General features: G+C 35.7%; 1 protein-coding gene across 2 annotated transcripts; it reads left to right on the plus strand.

Annotated features, from left to right (window-relative positions):
* The first annotated feature begins 5,978 nt into the window (after positions 1-5,978).
* Positions 5,979-13,926, plus strand: LOC126697542 (pumilio homolog 1-like). 2 transcript variants are annotated; one of them, XM_050394582.1, is made up of 10 exons: positions 5,979-6,974; positions 7,809-9,045; positions 9,163-9,364; positions 9,453-9,594; positions 9,741-9,848; positions 10,403-10,615; positions 10,719-10,829; positions 11,498-11,692; positions 12,937-13,111; positions 13,480-13,926. In XM_050394582.1, the coding sequence occupies exons 1-10, from the start codon at positions 6,339-6,341 to the stop codon at positions 13,524-13,526; spliced, it is 3,066 nt and encodes a 1,021-aa protein (XP_050250539.1). In that variant the 5' UTR covers positions 5,979-6,338; the 3' UTR covers positions 13,527-13,926. The 2 variants fall into 2 exon arrangements, with proteins under 2 accessions (XP_050250539.1, XP_050250538.1); XM_050394581.1 differs by having other exon boundaries at positions 7,809-9,364.
* The last annotated feature ends 2,000 nt before the right edge of the window (positions 13,927-15,926 follow it).

Raw genomic sequence — 15,926 nt, forward strand, 5'->3', positions numbered from 1 at the left:
ATCATCATGAGGAATCCACCAAAAGAGAGAAATTATTGTGTATTCCCGGAGTACCATAAATGCGTACTCTGAGAGTACTTAATAATTTTCCACCAAAGGGAGGGTATAAAAGGGGGAAGGAAAATCAAAGAAGGGGTTGGAACAAAAACTGGGGAGAGAGAGAAAGACAAGAGAAGAGTGATAATAAAGTTCGGGGTTAGGGAATCTCTTTTGCTAGGCCCAACCCAAAGCAATCCAACAACAAAATTAGGACAGGGAACAATCCACCATTGAGAAACCCACCCCAGGGGTCTCTCATTGTAGGTTTCGCTCAAACCAGAACACAAGTAAGTTAGGGGACCCAAATTCCCAACCAGCCCAAAAGATTTTTTTGGGGGGAAAAAGCCACCACAATTACCTTTTATAAGTATAATTTCCCCCCTCCACACATGATATTGATGGACCAATACTTATCTCATCTTATTTTGACAAAAACAAAATACAAATAAAAATCTCGCCATACCTCAATGGATGTTCTCCCTTCATGTAGGGATGGCCCTAGCCTACTAATTATTTTTTCTCTCTTAATAAAATTTATTCATACTTAACCTATGTAAAAATAAATAAATAAAAACTTTGTACTAGGTGGAAAATGTAATTTTTTTTATCTTAAAAATAGTTTAAAATAAGGGTGTGTAACATTTGTGTACCCTCTCATATAAAGATATGTCTCAGGCTTATGGATTCCACACTTATTATGTGAAAGCGATGTTATATACGACCAATAGTATAATAAATCTCTACAACCTTACTAAAATTGTCATGTTCTTATTTTTCTTGTATTTTTGAATTGGTGGCATATCCTTTTGATTCCAGCAATAGAAGCATCTCATTCAAAAAAATAAGAAAATTAAAAGTTTTTTTTAGTTAGTCTATACTATCTTCACACCCCTATTATGGCAGGCTTACAACTAGCTTAATGACAAAATTATAGGCTGCTCACCATAAAATCAAGATGTATGGTGAGAGTAGATCCCCCTTGTATTATTTAACAGTAGGGAGAAAAGTAGTTTGCAATTGCCCGATGAACATGGAATTTTCTAGGTGAATTTCCTGTCTGTCTTTTGATATAAACATGGGAGAGAGCAATTTGTTGAACCAAAATAATATTATCATTGCCTTTTCTTTTATTAGGGACAGAGATAGCTAGCTACGTATAGGATTGATCAAATCGCTAAGGGTTAGGTATATGGACCAAAGGTTGATTTTCTTGTTGTTTTACATAATTGCATACCAAATATGTGCTCCATTTATGGGTAAATACTAATGGCGGGACTTTTCAGGATTCTTTTTTTCTTGCATCAACTTTAATTCATAGGATGTTACGTGTTGATATCCAATAACCATATGGTTGTTGTGGACTATGGATACATGCAAAATTAGATGGATTTATTAGTAGGGCACTCGTATTTTGTGGTGTGGTGTTGACTATGGACTCTTTGATGCTTAAGTTAGAGAGTTTTTGAATGTTTTACATAAACTTGGATGTTATTGAATATTCTCTAAGGAAGAAATTTGCGTATCGTTTTTATGATGTAGGACTCTTTCTGTAGTGTATTAGTGTTGAATGAGACCTTAAATGGTGGGGTTTTACTAGAAATTTTCCTCCAATCAGGCTTTTGTTTGCAAGTCAATTTAAATCTCTCATTTTCTCTTTTTTTTTTTTTTTTTTTTTTTGCTGAACTCTCATTTTCTCTTCTAAGTCTTCTTGTTTTGTTTTATTTATTTTTTGTATTGTGACTATAGTCTGCTTATAACTCTTAGTTGACTAAATACTAACTAATTCTAAGTATATCATTATAATTGTAGGGCCCAACATTTTTTGGGCCAGCTTCATTTATTCGTTGGGGCCCAAAGGCCCAAGCCGAGGAAGGTTATGGCCCAGACACTGCAATGCCAGTACAAAATAAGCATTGGGATACAGCCGAGGACGGTTCAGTCCTCGGTCGGTCCAAAATCTCCTCGGAAGAAAGGGCAAAAGTGGTATAGAAACAACTTGGGAAAAAATCTAAAATATCTGCGCCAATAGAAAAGGATATGCTGGAAAGTGTAAACGACCGGGGAAAGCTGCCCATACTGCCATTCAATACTCTGCACTTGACAAAACCATACTCTCCAGCTTTTTCAACCACCCCCAACCACTCCGGGTATGGGCTGATGGGACAAGTATCAGTCTTGGAATGTCGATCCTACACGTGGATGAAGGATAAAAAATACAGGCTAGTATAAAAGGAAAAGTAAGCAGTTCATAGAAGGGGCTGGGAAAAATGGCTAAAAACCAGAGCCTCCCAGCCCGCCTCCTGGAGAAAGACTCCTAGGGCGAAAATGACTTAACCATGTATGAACACCACGAAAGACTCACCGCCTGGTGACTAAGGCCTAGCCTTTCAAACCCACGCTCTACAAATGATATTGTTTGGGTCTTTTTATGTGCGAACCCAACACTGTGGTTCGATACGAATCGTGTCCTTACAATAATAATTTATACATGAGTCTCATTGCATTATAAACTTCAACTGGTTGTAATATATTAACATAAATAACATAGCTTCTGTTTTTTTAAAAAAAAAAAAAAAAAAAAACCCTTAGAATAAGAATCGTAGATATAATTGAAAAGTGGGCATGGTTTAGGCATGACCCTCTTTATCATATTTTTTTTTTTTTTTGGTTACCATAAGAAACAGATTTACCTAAACCGTGCCTATTCCATTTCTTGAGCGTCTCCACAAAACCAGAAAACCGTGAACCTGTGAAATTATAACAAGATGGTTCCCTAAGTAGAAGGGGGAAACATTTAAACAATCTCCTATTTGCCGTTTCTAAAAAAAAATGAAGCTCCTATTTGCTTCCCTCATACTATAAAAGATGGTAATCCAATACCGAGGTCATTTCATATCTTATAGCTTCACTAACAAAAAAAAAAAAAAAAAAAAAAAAAACTCAAAACTCAAAACATACCATGGGGGCTAGCCTTTGGTATTACAATAAAATGATGGTCCCTACTTGGTGCTGTTAATAATGGATTTAAACCCATGCTTATTCAGATCATAAGAAGAAAGCCATGACCCATTAGCATCATAGTCAATACAAAGCACTTGGAAATGAAAACCATTAAAGCTCTGGTTGTGATTGGTGGATTGCGGTAACCATTAGCCAAATTTCTCAAGCGAAAATTAGACACCGTTTTTGTGAAGCAAACAAATGTGTTGACACGCTTGATAAAAAATTATCAGAGACTGATAAAAATTTTGTTGTTCTTGATAGTCTTCTTATAGACATTTGTATGATTTTATTTTAGGATCATGTCAGCAAATGCCCTTAAAGTTAATAATATTTATTATTTTATCATTTTTCCAATAAAACTTTTTTAAAAATAACTCTTAAATAACATTTTCCTTTATTTTATAACAATTCGAGTTTATATTATGAAATAATCAACTTGTGGGTAGAACTTAACCTTAAAAATCAGCTTTCAAGAAAAGAGTACTTAAGAGTTTATAAATACATAATTAAGGTTACACTTAATCCATGTGGGACATTAAGATCCCAACATATTTAGTTAATAAAAATCGTATTTCTATTTTTTTTTTTTTTTTTTCCTCAAAGGTCTATTTATTCACTGAACTTCCCTACAATATTTCCAAGCTATACCCAATACGAACATCACACAAAGATAGGACTTTAGATACGATGGACCAACCCCATTTCAATGTGCCCACTTGCTTCTTGCAGCCTCTTTTATTACATTACAAAAAGGTTAAAAATATCTTCACATGTTCTTTTTATTAGAGCAAGTTCATCACCTGATGCCTAGTTTGGACATTTCAAATGTTAATAGGTCCCGTTCGGAAAGGGTGTTATTATTTGAGCTACTAGAAAAACAGTCAAAAAGCGTGCTATCGGGACCCACTTTGGAGCCTCCACATTGGCCAATTATCTTCCTTGTTTATGGAACGCGCACTTTTGAGAGCGTGGGGGCTGTCACTTTTACCATTCGCATTTTGGTGACGTGTCAGGCAACCACAGGTGGAGCACAATGATTCATACTATACTTTCTCAATGTGATGGTGAGAGAGAGATTATCATGCCATGTTCCAAGCTAAAAGGGCTTTTGCTTATTTATCTTGCAGTTCTGAGTTAAATTACTTAAATAAAAGGTTTAAAATTAGGGGAAAACGTAAGAATAATAATTTAATGTCTTTAGGGTTTTTTTTTTTTAATTTATATTTAAGAGTGGGTTTCATTAGCTCAATTGATACAAAAATTTTGTAGTTGACCAAGGAAATTTAGATTTCAATTCCCCTTACACAAACAAAATAAAAATCAATTAATATCTTCTTAATTTGATGATAAAGAGTAATAATTATGAAGTAGAAGTTATAAAAATTGTATTGAATTTGAAAAAAATATATTTAAAAAATCAATAATGTAGTTATAATTTTACACAAAGAGGTTATCGCTCTGTTTGTTTTGCTGGAAAACCTTATGTAAAGATAGTTTTCCGTTTTTTCCAGTGTTTGGTAGCATAAAAAAAAAGAGTCAAATGAAAACTATCTTTGATCAACATAAAAAGTATGACTTATTTTTAGACATTGTTTTCCATTAATTTTTTTGGAAAACAACTTTATCTCATAGCAAGCTAAATAAGGGAAGTTAGGAAATTGTTTTTCAACTCATTTAAAATTGCTACTAAACATTGGAAAATAAGATAGTTTTATAGAAAATCATTTTTGAAAAATGACTCATTTTTTAGAAAATACCATTGCTGAAACAAACAGAGTGAATTGAATGAAAAGACAAAAAACCACATAGTTGTTCTATGTTGACTATTGAGTGATAAGTTATATGGTTGAACTTGATTGGGAAAAAAACATATAATGGGAAAAAAAAATTGTCACTCTCAATTCTCAAACCTAGATATGCAAGGGTGCAAATCAAGAAATTGGCAACTACCAAGTGTGGTCCAGTGGCTTGTCCACCATTGGATAAGGCTTTGGGGTTCGATTGAGTTTGCTCTCCAATTCAAGTTTCAGCAGCCACAATACCTTGTGGTTAGCGGCAAGCTCCCATTGCAAGTAGGAATTAGTTAAGGTGCATGTAAGCTGGCTTAGACACCCCGTGAGAAATCCCAAAAAAAAAAAAAAAAATTCAAGAAATTGGCAAAGTCTCAACTCTCCAAGTGTATTATATATTCATGAAACATTTTGTCAAATCAATTTTGTATCTCAATTTATCTCATATGGCATTTCTTCTTTTTTCCACAATTTTTATTTTTGTTCTTTTTAAATTTGTTATTCTTTGAAGAAACTTTTGAAATAATAAAAGTAACCATATTTTGCACAATGCAAACATACACAAGAAAAGGGAAAAAAAATATACATTACTAAAAAATGAAAAAAATGAAAAAGGAATGCAAAATCTTTTTTTCTCTAAATTCTTTTACGGAAGAAATGCAAAATATTCTCCAACAATAATCACGTTAATGAATCCTATAAAATCTCCCCTAGATTCAAAGCCATGCATTTGACTTGCAAAACAATTTCCATAACAAGCACAAAATTGAGAAATCTACTTTCCAAGATGATACAACATATAAATCCTATGTTTTTGCCATACATATCTTCTATTGACTCCCTACATAATAAGAATCACAATTCACAGCCGAATCAGACATAAAAAAAGAAAAGAAAAGAAAAAAAAAAAACCCAACGTGCCAATGCATACCAAGCATATCTGTATTTTTTATTCGAAAAAAAGAAAAAAAAAAAAAAAGAAAACCAAAAACAGTAACCCAACTTACTTATTATAATCCTAGTAAAAAAAAAAAAACCCTAAAAGACCTATTGTAAGAACAAATCCCCTTAGAATTGATCATAGCCGTTGAAGAGTATATCCAACGGCTCAGATTACTCCACTGCTTGTGCTTATCACTCCCCCCACTCTCTTCTCGACTGCACTGTCTCTCTTTTCCCTCTTTCTTTTTCTCTCTCTGAAAATGGCGGAACTCATTGTTGATCATGTTCACTATGTACTCTCACTCCGATCTGTATCTCTTTGACTAAATTGCAACCCAAAAATCCAAACTTTAACTTAAACCCAGATTTTTTTTTTTGGTTTCTGCAAAATTTTTGAGACATGGGTTTGTGATTTTCAGCACAAAAGACAAAGTCTTTGAAGCTTTTGCAACATACCCATTTGATTTTTAACTATCTTGAGCTGATTCCCAGCTCAAAGTTTCAAACTTTAAGCAGTTTCAGTGTCTGTTTGATTTTTTTTTTTTTTTTTGGTTCTCATATGTGATGGTCACTGATACTTATTCAAAGATGGCACCCGATGTTTCGGTGCGATCGGTGCTTAATAACAGTGAATACAGCGAAGATTTGGGGTTGTTGATTAGGGAGCAAAGGCGGCAACAAGAGGAGCTGAGTGATAGAGAGAAGGAGCTCAGTATGTATCGAAGTGGGTCGGCTCCACCGACTGTGGAGGGCTCTTTAAGTGCGGTGGGGGGCTTATTCGATGCCTCGGCGGTGATGGGCTTAAAGAAGAATGGTGGGAAAGGGGTTTTGAGTGAGGATGAGCTTCGTGCTGACCCGGCATACGTGAATTATTACTATGCGAATGTGAATCTGAACCCAAGGCTGCCTCCTCCGCTTCTTTCCAAGGAGGAAAGGCGGTTTGCGCAGCGGTTGAGTGGCGGCGGCGGCGTGGCCGGTTCGGGGGTGGGAGGGATTGGTGATAGGAGAAAAGTCAGTAGAGTAGGTGGTGAAGAAGGTGGTAATGGGAATGAGAATCGGTCGCTTTTTTCAGTGCAGCCGGGGTTTGGAGGTGAGGAGAATGGGAAGGGTGCTGCAGCTGAGTGGGGTGGAGATGGGTTGATTGGCTTGCCGGGGTTGGGGCTAGGGACTAGGCAGAAGAGTATTGCAGAGATCATTCAGGTGAAGTTATAGTGACTTGTAATGGTTTTGATTTAATTTGATTTCTACGATCATGAGTTTTAGATACTTTTTATGTTTTTGAAATGTGATTTTTGTTGCCTGAATTTGATATCCTGGAGGTCATGTTTCTCTTTCTGTTCTATGCTTGGCAGGGTTAATCATTATGTTCATTTTGAACTTCTGTGTTGAAGAATGAGTGGTTGATGTAATTTTTATGTTAGTTACTTGTGTGATTGCAACTGCTCTCTATGGTTGTGTCATTGTTGTCTTTCCATGTTGGTCTATGTGTACCTGGTTTAATCAATATTAGGTCCTTGTGATCAGCAGTGATATTTGATCTTCCTAAAAGAAATTAAAATTTCTTTCTCATTGACTTCAATATAGATATTTTATGTAATTTCTTTGTTTTGCTTACTTCAATCTGCTCTCATGTTGGTTCACCAATTGCATAATCTCTCAATGTGTTGAAGAATGTGCCTGTTCATGTTATCTATACTAGCCCTGTTCTTTAGCTAAATGTTGGTGGTACCTCTGAACCTTGATCTGGTGAGAAGCAATTGGTTCATAATTAGATAGGCACCACATTGGAAGAGTAAAATGTCCTTGCACTAGTTTGAAACAAAGTAAAAAAAAAAAACATTGCAATTGGGTTTAATACTGATATACTGTATCCTAAAATCATGATCTTATCAAAAGTGGGTCTTCGTCTTACATGATATATGTGCTTCTAGTTGTTCTTTTAGTTGATTCAGGTATTCGTGGCATGTGCTGAAAGTTCTGCTTGATTTGCCCCACTTAAAGCTGCTGGCTTTATGGTTTAGTTTTTTGATGCAGGAGGATATACATGCATCTGTTTCTAGGCACCCATCTCGCCCATCTAGCCGAAATGCATTCGATAATGGTGTTGAAACTTCAGAGTCTCAGTTTGTTCATCTGCAACATGAATTGGCATCTATGGAGGCTTTGCGTTCTGGTGGACATAAGCAGAGCATGTCTGCCACCCAAAATATTGGTTCTTCGGCTTCTCATACTTATGCTTCTGCTCTAGGTGCCTCCCTGTCAAGAAGCACCACACCTGACCCTCAACTTGTGGCTAGGGCACCTAGTCCTCGAATTCCACCTGTTGGGAGGGCTAGCTCTATGGATAAAAGAACTATCAGTGGATCAAACTCATTCAATGGTGTCTCACCTAGTTTGAATGACTCTACTGATCTGGTCGCTGCTTTGTCTGGCATGAATCTGTCAACAAATGGTTTGGAAGAAAAAGAGAACCATTCAAGGTCACAAATGCAACATGAAATTGATGATCACCATGACCTATTCAATTTGCAGGGTGATCTGAATCATATCAAACAACATTCATACTTAAACAAGTCTGAATCAGGGCATTTTCATCTGCATCCTGGCCCCCAATCAACCAAAGGATACCCAATGATTGGAAATAGCAGTGGGGCTAGGATGGATCTAAACAACTCTTTCTTAAAATCTGATGAGAAAGTAGAACTTCAAAAGAATGCTGTTTCATCTGCTAACTCTTACCTGAAAGGACCATCTCCACTAACTCTTAATGGCCGAGGAAGTTCACCTTCTCACTATCAGAATTTGGATGGTATGAATACCTCCTTTCAAAACTATGGCTTGAGTGGCTATGCCATTAATCCCTCATCGCCATCCATGATGGGTAGCCAGCTTGGCAGTGGTAGTCTGCCGCCATTATTTGAAAATGCTGCTGCTGCATCTGCATTGGGAGTTAGTGGGATGGACTCCAGAGTATTGGGAGGAGGTTTCTCTTTAGGACCAAATATGTTGGCAGCAGGAGCTGATTTGCAGAATCTTAGCAGAGTTAGAAATCACACCGCAGGGATTGCTCTTCAGGTGCCGCTGATGGATCCATTATATCCTCAGTACTTGAGATCGAATGAGTATGCTGCTGCACAGGCTGCTGCCCTTAACGATGTGGCACTAGATAGGGATATGGGTAATTCTTACTTTGATTTAATTGAAATCCAGAAAGCTTATCTGGGGGCATTGCTTTCACCTCAAAAGTCACAGTTTGGTGTTCCCTACCTTGGTAAATCTCCTAGCTTGAATCATGGTTATTATGGAAATCCAGCATTAGGGCTTGGCATGTCATATCCTGGAAGCCCATTGGCTGGTGCTCTTCTGCCTAACTCCCCTGTTGGACCAGGTAGTCCTGTCAGGCACGGTGAGCGAAACATGCGTTTTCCTGGGATGAGAAATATAGCTGGGGGTGTCATGGGAGCTTGGCATTCGGAAGCTGGTGGAAACTTGGATGAAACTTTTGCATCCACTTTACTAGATGAGTTTAAGAGCAATAAAACTAAATGTTTTGAGCTTTCAGAAATAGCAGGCCATGTTGTCGAGTTCAGGTATTTACTGCTTGTTAAACCTTTTGGGCTGTTACCTAATGGTGACCTCCAAAAATTTGACCCTTTCATTAAATACCTTCTTGAACAGTGCCGATCAGTATGGGAGTCGATTTATTCAACAGAAACTTGAGACTGCCACATCAGAGGAGAAAAACATGGTTTTCGATGAAATTATGCCCCAAGCTCTTTCCCTAATGACTGATGTATTTGGTAATTATGTTATTCAGAAGGTAATTTTTTTAAAATCATTTTGCCTTTTATTTTCAAGTAGTCTTTATTATTTTTTTTTATTTTGTAGAAACACGTGGGAAGTGCTGGTGATGAAATTGCGTGGATCAAATTTGTTTATGGCTAACAGTTTTTCTTTTGTGTTCAGTTTTTTGAGCATGGAACTCCCTCCCAAATAAGAGAACTGGCTGACCAGCTCACTGGTCACGTGCTGAACCTTAGTCTTCAAATGTATGGCTGTCGAGTTATCCAGAAGGTATGGTCATTCAATGACCTGACTTATGAGAGTTTTACATTGTGTCAACCCATCCTTCATATTTGCTTTTTTGTGTTTTCTTGCATGATCTTCAATAGTGGTATCTTCTACCTTCTTATTTCAACATGTGTTGACGAGACAAGCTTAAAAGTGTTATATAATATTCTTTGGCTATTGGGGAAAACCATGTCAAACCTGCTGTTTGAGAATGGTGAATAGGACATTCCTTTTTGAAGATTTATAGACACATGCAGGAATCTCTCTAAACTAACTTTAAATAGCAGATTGCACTTTTGAGATATTTTAGTTCTCCAAGCTGCACTTAGGTTTCCGTATATTGAATTAGATGAGTCACTACACTAACATTCTTTATATCAAATTGTAGAGAATGAGATAGCAGCTTAAATCATTCTGAATCTATGTTTTTAAAATACGAAGCCTTCAAATTTTCTCTTTAGCATACATGTCTTCAATTATGTTTGAATGCTGATTGTATAAGTACAGGTATATTGACCTTGCATTAAATCTTGACATTCTTTGATTTTACTCTTCAGGCTATTGAAGTTGTTGATCTGGACCAGCAGACTAAAATGGTCAAGGAACTGGATGGCCATGTTATGCGTTGTGTACGCGATCAGAATGGGAACCATGTCATCCAGAAGTGCATTGAATGTGTACCTGAAGATGCAATCCATTTTATTGTTTCAACATTTTATGATCAAGTGGTGACGCTGTCTACCCATCCATATGGTTGTCGTGTCATACAGGTGAAGAAACTCTGTTTTTATATGGAGAGTGGAGTGGAGTGGGTGTTTGTGATTAAAAATGTAAGAATTTTATTGCTGAAGTGGTATCACTTTCATATGACAGAGAATCCTGGAGCACTGCCATGACCCTAAAACACAGCAAATAATGATGGATGAGATTTTGCTGTCTGTTTGCATGTTGGCACAAGACCAATATGGGAATTATGTTGTTCAGGTTTGTTGTACTTCTGGGAAGCTTGTTTCTCATTACAATTTGGACTAATATGGGGTCATGATTGTTGGTTATTGATATCACTGTTTCCTAGTTCTCAATGTTTCCAAAACCATTAGACTTCCTTAAAATGAATAATTTCATGTCTCCTTACCTTGACCTTGACTTATCCTACCTTTCAAATTCCTCAGTTAAATGGAGGGATAAAGAAAATAATGTGTATGTGTGTTTGTGTGTGTGCACGCGTGATAATTTATAACTGCCTTGGACAACAGTCATATATTCCTCCCAAGAGAAATGGTACTTCCTCCCGAATTGCGCATTCCGTGGTTTGTTTACTTGATGTTATTTTTCAAGGGCTGGGTATACTTCCAAACACCCTACCACCACCAACCTCCACCTGCACCTTTATTGTTTGGCGTAATTATTCACCTATGGTATTGCCTATTATAAAGAGTAATGTGGGCACCCCTAATGTGCTTGCCACCATGGAGCCTGTGTATTAAGGCCCTCTTATTCCTTGCTTCCAATTTACTCTTGAAGGATACATGCATGCCCACTATTCTTGGGTTGCAATTGAAATTATAACTGTATGTGTTTTTTCCATTGCTCTCTACTTTAACTCACTTGTTTTGTCAAAGTGTTTTGACTGCTTTTGTAAAATTTTACAGCATGTGCTGGAGCACGGAAAGCCACATGAACGTTCATCCATAATTACTAAATTAACCGGTCAGATAGTTCAAATGAGCCAGCAGAAGTTTGCCTCCAATGTTATAGAGAAGTGCTTGAGTTTTGGAACTGCTGCTGAACGCCAGGCCCTGGTTACCGAGATGCTTGGTGCCACTGATGAAAATGAGCCCCTTCAGGTTTGTTAACCATACAATTGCTCCCTATCATTAAATAAATATACTACATAGCCTGTTCAGGTTTCTGATTGCTTTAGTAATCTCAAGTCCTTTTAAATTAGTGCCTCTTAATATTCCCTTGCAGATAGAATAGTTTGGTGTCAGAACCCTGCCCTTCCCCATCTCCCAGGCTCCCCACCCCTATCTTCTTCTAAAATTATGCCATAGTGGAAGATATGAGAAACCCCTGTACTGAAACAGATAGTGCCTTTTGATATGGGGCTAATAATGCCAATTGGACGGTTAACCTTAGATTATTGAAGGTTTCTATTAGTATAAACTAGTTATTAACTTCCTACCTACATATTGGTACATTTAGAATATATGCTATAAAATACATATCAAATGTTCATATCTAAGTTAACAATGTCAAAGCTCATGTTTTGAATTTTTGTCAACTCTTGAAAAATCATTGTAAACATTTGGTAGAGTATGTAAATTGTTCATTCTTGGTTGCTCCATTTTAGTTAAAATAAAAAGAAAGTAAATTGGTGTCCTAATATACTTAGTGGGTAATTTTTGCTATTGTGATGTAATGAATTTATTTAATGTTTTACATTTTTAAATAAGTCATACAAATTGAGTGAGTTATAAAGAAAATATATTGAAAAGGAAATCACTTTTTAGAATATTGTAAAATTCTCATTAAAGTTTATATTTAAATTAATAATGCGTTTAAGTAAGAAATTTGGATTAGTTTCAAATGGGTTGGAAGTAGTTTTAAATGGGCTTGAAGTAAAATGGGTTAGAATTAGTTTTATGTGCTTGAAGTAGTTTTAATGAGCTAGGAGTATTTTAAATAGGAAGGACAGTTGTAGAAAATTAAAACATGTGAATTCTGATTGGAATGACATTTGGTACAAAATTAAAGTTTAATTAGATTCTAAAATGGATCTTTATTGAGTTTCAACTTTAATATATTGTATAGATTTGAGTTTCTACTTTAATATATTGTATAGATTTGAGTTTCTACTTAATATATTGTATAGATTAAGGGTGTTTGATGTCTCCCTTGGCATCTCCAAAGCTTCATCTTAAGTGTTCTTGTAGCTTTTTCTAATTTTTTTTTAAAGTGAATCAGGTATTTGGATTGTTAGATCAGCAATTCCTGAGGTTTTCATGCTTGAACATTTTAGGCCATTCTATGGGTCTGCGAGGGAAATTCATTTGCTAATGATTTTTGGTTTCTGTCTCTATGGATTTAGGTGATGATGAAAGATCAGTTTGCGAACTATGTTGTACAGAAGGTGTTGGAAACTTGTGATGACCAGCAACTTGAACTTATACTTAATCGAATAAAGGTCCATCTGAATGCTCTGAAGAAGTATACATATGGGAAGCATATAGTAGCACGTGTAGAGAAACTTGTGGCAGCTGGAGGTTTTTATTCTCTCTCTATACACACACACACGCGCGCGTATTTTTGGGCTATTTTCTTGTACACAAGATGACTAGAATATCGCCTTTTATGTAAAATTTTCATGCAGTAGATATTTTTAACACCTAATCTTGTAAAATGTTCATTGTTTGTCAATAAATTAAGCATTTGTGAGAACTTGAATATGTTAAGTATTTTACTTATTTTGTGATATATCCCCTTGTTGGTTTTAAATCTTAAATTATTATGAATTGACTAGGGTAAGTTATGTTATGATTATACCGATATTATTTATACCTGAGTCTTCAATGCTTAACCAGCATGTAAATAGCTTTCTAACAGGGTGCTTAATTTTTTTTTTTTTTTGCAGAAAGAAGGATTAGCATTATGAATCCACATCCTACTGCAACGGCATAGGAAATGAAGTTCTTGTACAGCTAACTGAGGATAGTATGAGCACCCTCTTTCTTCTTTTTCTCATGTCTAGTATTGGCTCGATCTATCTATTCTGGTAGATAGCAGCCCACTGAAAATAAAATTGCTGCTTGTACTTAAAACTGTACATTGTTAGTTTGAGGATATACCTAGAATCAGGCTAGCTGAGGCACAGATGGTGAACAGACCTGATGCCCCTGGAGGAGATAAAAATTAGTGTACGAGTTTTAAGGGTGTAAAAAGGGAGGAGGTAGTGAATCTGTAACGGTGACTGTACAAAATGTTACCAGGCGGAGAGAGCCGTTGTGTTTAGGAGAGTCCAGAAATTTTCTTATGTATGGATTTATTTATTTTCTTTTATTTAAAGAACTTTTTCAATCCACTTTATGGCTGAGTCATATGCTTAAAAATTATTGATCTGTAACATCAGTGCTATTTTATATGTTGCTAGTTATGATAGGGTGGATTGAATGATGGTGAGTTGTGGCTTGTTAATTGAGTTGGGAGTTCATGACTTTATTTTTTATTAGAATTGGTTGTTTATGTGAAATATTTGCTTCTTGATGTACTCCATGTTTTGGTTCCATAATGTAAATGAGATATTTCGTAACTCAATTAATTAATTTATGTCAGTAGTTGCATGCAAGGCAAACTGTCCGGTGCTGCTTGGAATGCAGCAGACCCTTGTAGTACTAGTTTTCTTCCATTAATGGAAATATTAGCAGAAAGGCAACTATAACATTTAGTAGGTTGTTGTCAACTATAACATTTAGTAGGTTGCTTTTTAATTAGCTAAAGCATTTATTGTTTAGCAAAACGACGTTGGTTTTGGTTCGTTCTTTGTTTAATGCTTTTTTCATGTATCATACACACTGATAGATTGGAAGGATTTCCTTACATTGAAGGGAGAGGCCGATAAGGGAGAGGATAGAAAATGGGGTGGATGAAGTTTTTCACTTGGGTCAATTTATTGTCATATCAAATTGGGGAGAAAAAGGGGGAGAGAAAGAAAATAAAATAATTTATGTACTTTTTCATCATTTTTCCTTTAATAATAAATATATAATAGTAATTTATTCTTTTTTTTTTTTTTTGAGGAACAATAGTAATTTATTCTTTATTATTCATTTTTGCATCATTTTGACCAAACACACGGGTAGAAAACAAATATCTTTTTTCTTCTCATTTTTTCTGTCATCTTATTTTTCTATCATTCCAACCAAACAAAACTTGAGAGTAATTGCTAGATGAAACAATAAATATTAAAATTCAAAATAAGAGTAATTGATCTCGTGGTTGTTATGACTTATATTAAACTTGTCCAATACATTTTTTTGTAGTATATGACTTACGTTGAAAAGAAACCCAAAAATCACAATTAAGGGACACCTCTCCAAATTGTTGGAGTACCATCGAGGGAGCCACAAGTCCGATCTCTGGTTGGAGTGAATGATTCGGGTTTCTTGAAGTGAACGATTCGGGTTTCTCTCTGTCTCTTGAAAACAAAAAAAGGCACCTAGGTTGAGATTTTCCCATTCAAACGCCTTTGCCAAACCCACCACTAGAAGTGCCACCACCACCAAATCTATGCATCACCTCTGATTTATGGAGAGAGAGAGAGAGAGAGAGAGAGAGAGAGTTAAAAATGAATATTTTTTGGTGTATTGATGAACCGTACCAAGTTAAGTGTATTGAGGGATTGTTCATTTGTTATTTTTGCATATTTAAAATGTTGAGTTTGATGCATGATCTTTCTAAGTGGATTTAGCTATATTTTTGGCTAAATGTCATTTTGGAAAGCTTGATATTAATGCTTTTACGCGCCTTAATCCTTCTTTGATAATGTCATTTGTTTTGAGTTTAGTTTGTTCAAAATTATGCATCATGTCTTGCATTCATTCTATATAGACTATAGTCCAATTTATTTTATGGTTCAAATTAAATATTAAAAATTTAAATCGTCACTTTGTGAAATGAAAAGGTTCTTGTTGCTTAAATCCTTCAACATCATTCTCTGCAATTGAATACCTTTATTTTTATTTTTATGCGCAAATGGGAGATCAAAGTCGCTGCAGTTACAGCTGACTGCGTTTTATGGAACACTTCTTCTATCACCCCATGAGTATTGTGTATAACAGAACATTTGCATGTTTGACACGACTGAAAAAATAGCCCACTCTCCTTTGCAAGCAAAATCAAGTTTTGGCCAGCAAGGCGAAATCTATGACTGAAGTTCCAAATCAAGTGAGAGAACCCAAAACAAATTTTGGATCCATCACTCCTTTCTAAATATCTTTTCAGGTATAGGCATATTTATGATAGTTGATGAACATATATTCTTTGAGAGAAGGTATCTGCCCATTCTTAAATCCTATAGCCAAA

This window comes from Quercus robur, chromosome 8 (genome assembly GCF_932294415.1).
Source record: "Quercus robur chromosome 8, dhQueRobu3.1, whole genome shotgun sequence".
NCBI classification, from domain to species: Eukaryota; Viridiplantae; Streptophyta; class Magnoliopsida; order Fagales; family Fagaceae; genus Quercus; species Quercus robur.

Coding starts and splice junctions, on each gene's coding strand:
- LOC126697542 (XM_050394581.1), top strand. CDS start 6,339: ATGGTCACTGATACTTATTCAAAGATGGCACCCGATGTTTCGGTGCGA. Junction 6,975..7,808: donor GTATTGCAGAGATCATTCAG/GTGAAGTTATAG, acceptor TTTTTGATGCAG/GAGGATATACATGCATCTGT. Junction 9,849..10,402: donor GCTGTCGAGTTATCCAGAAG/GTATGGTCATTC, acceptor TTTACTCTTCAG/GCTATTGAAGTTGTTGATCT.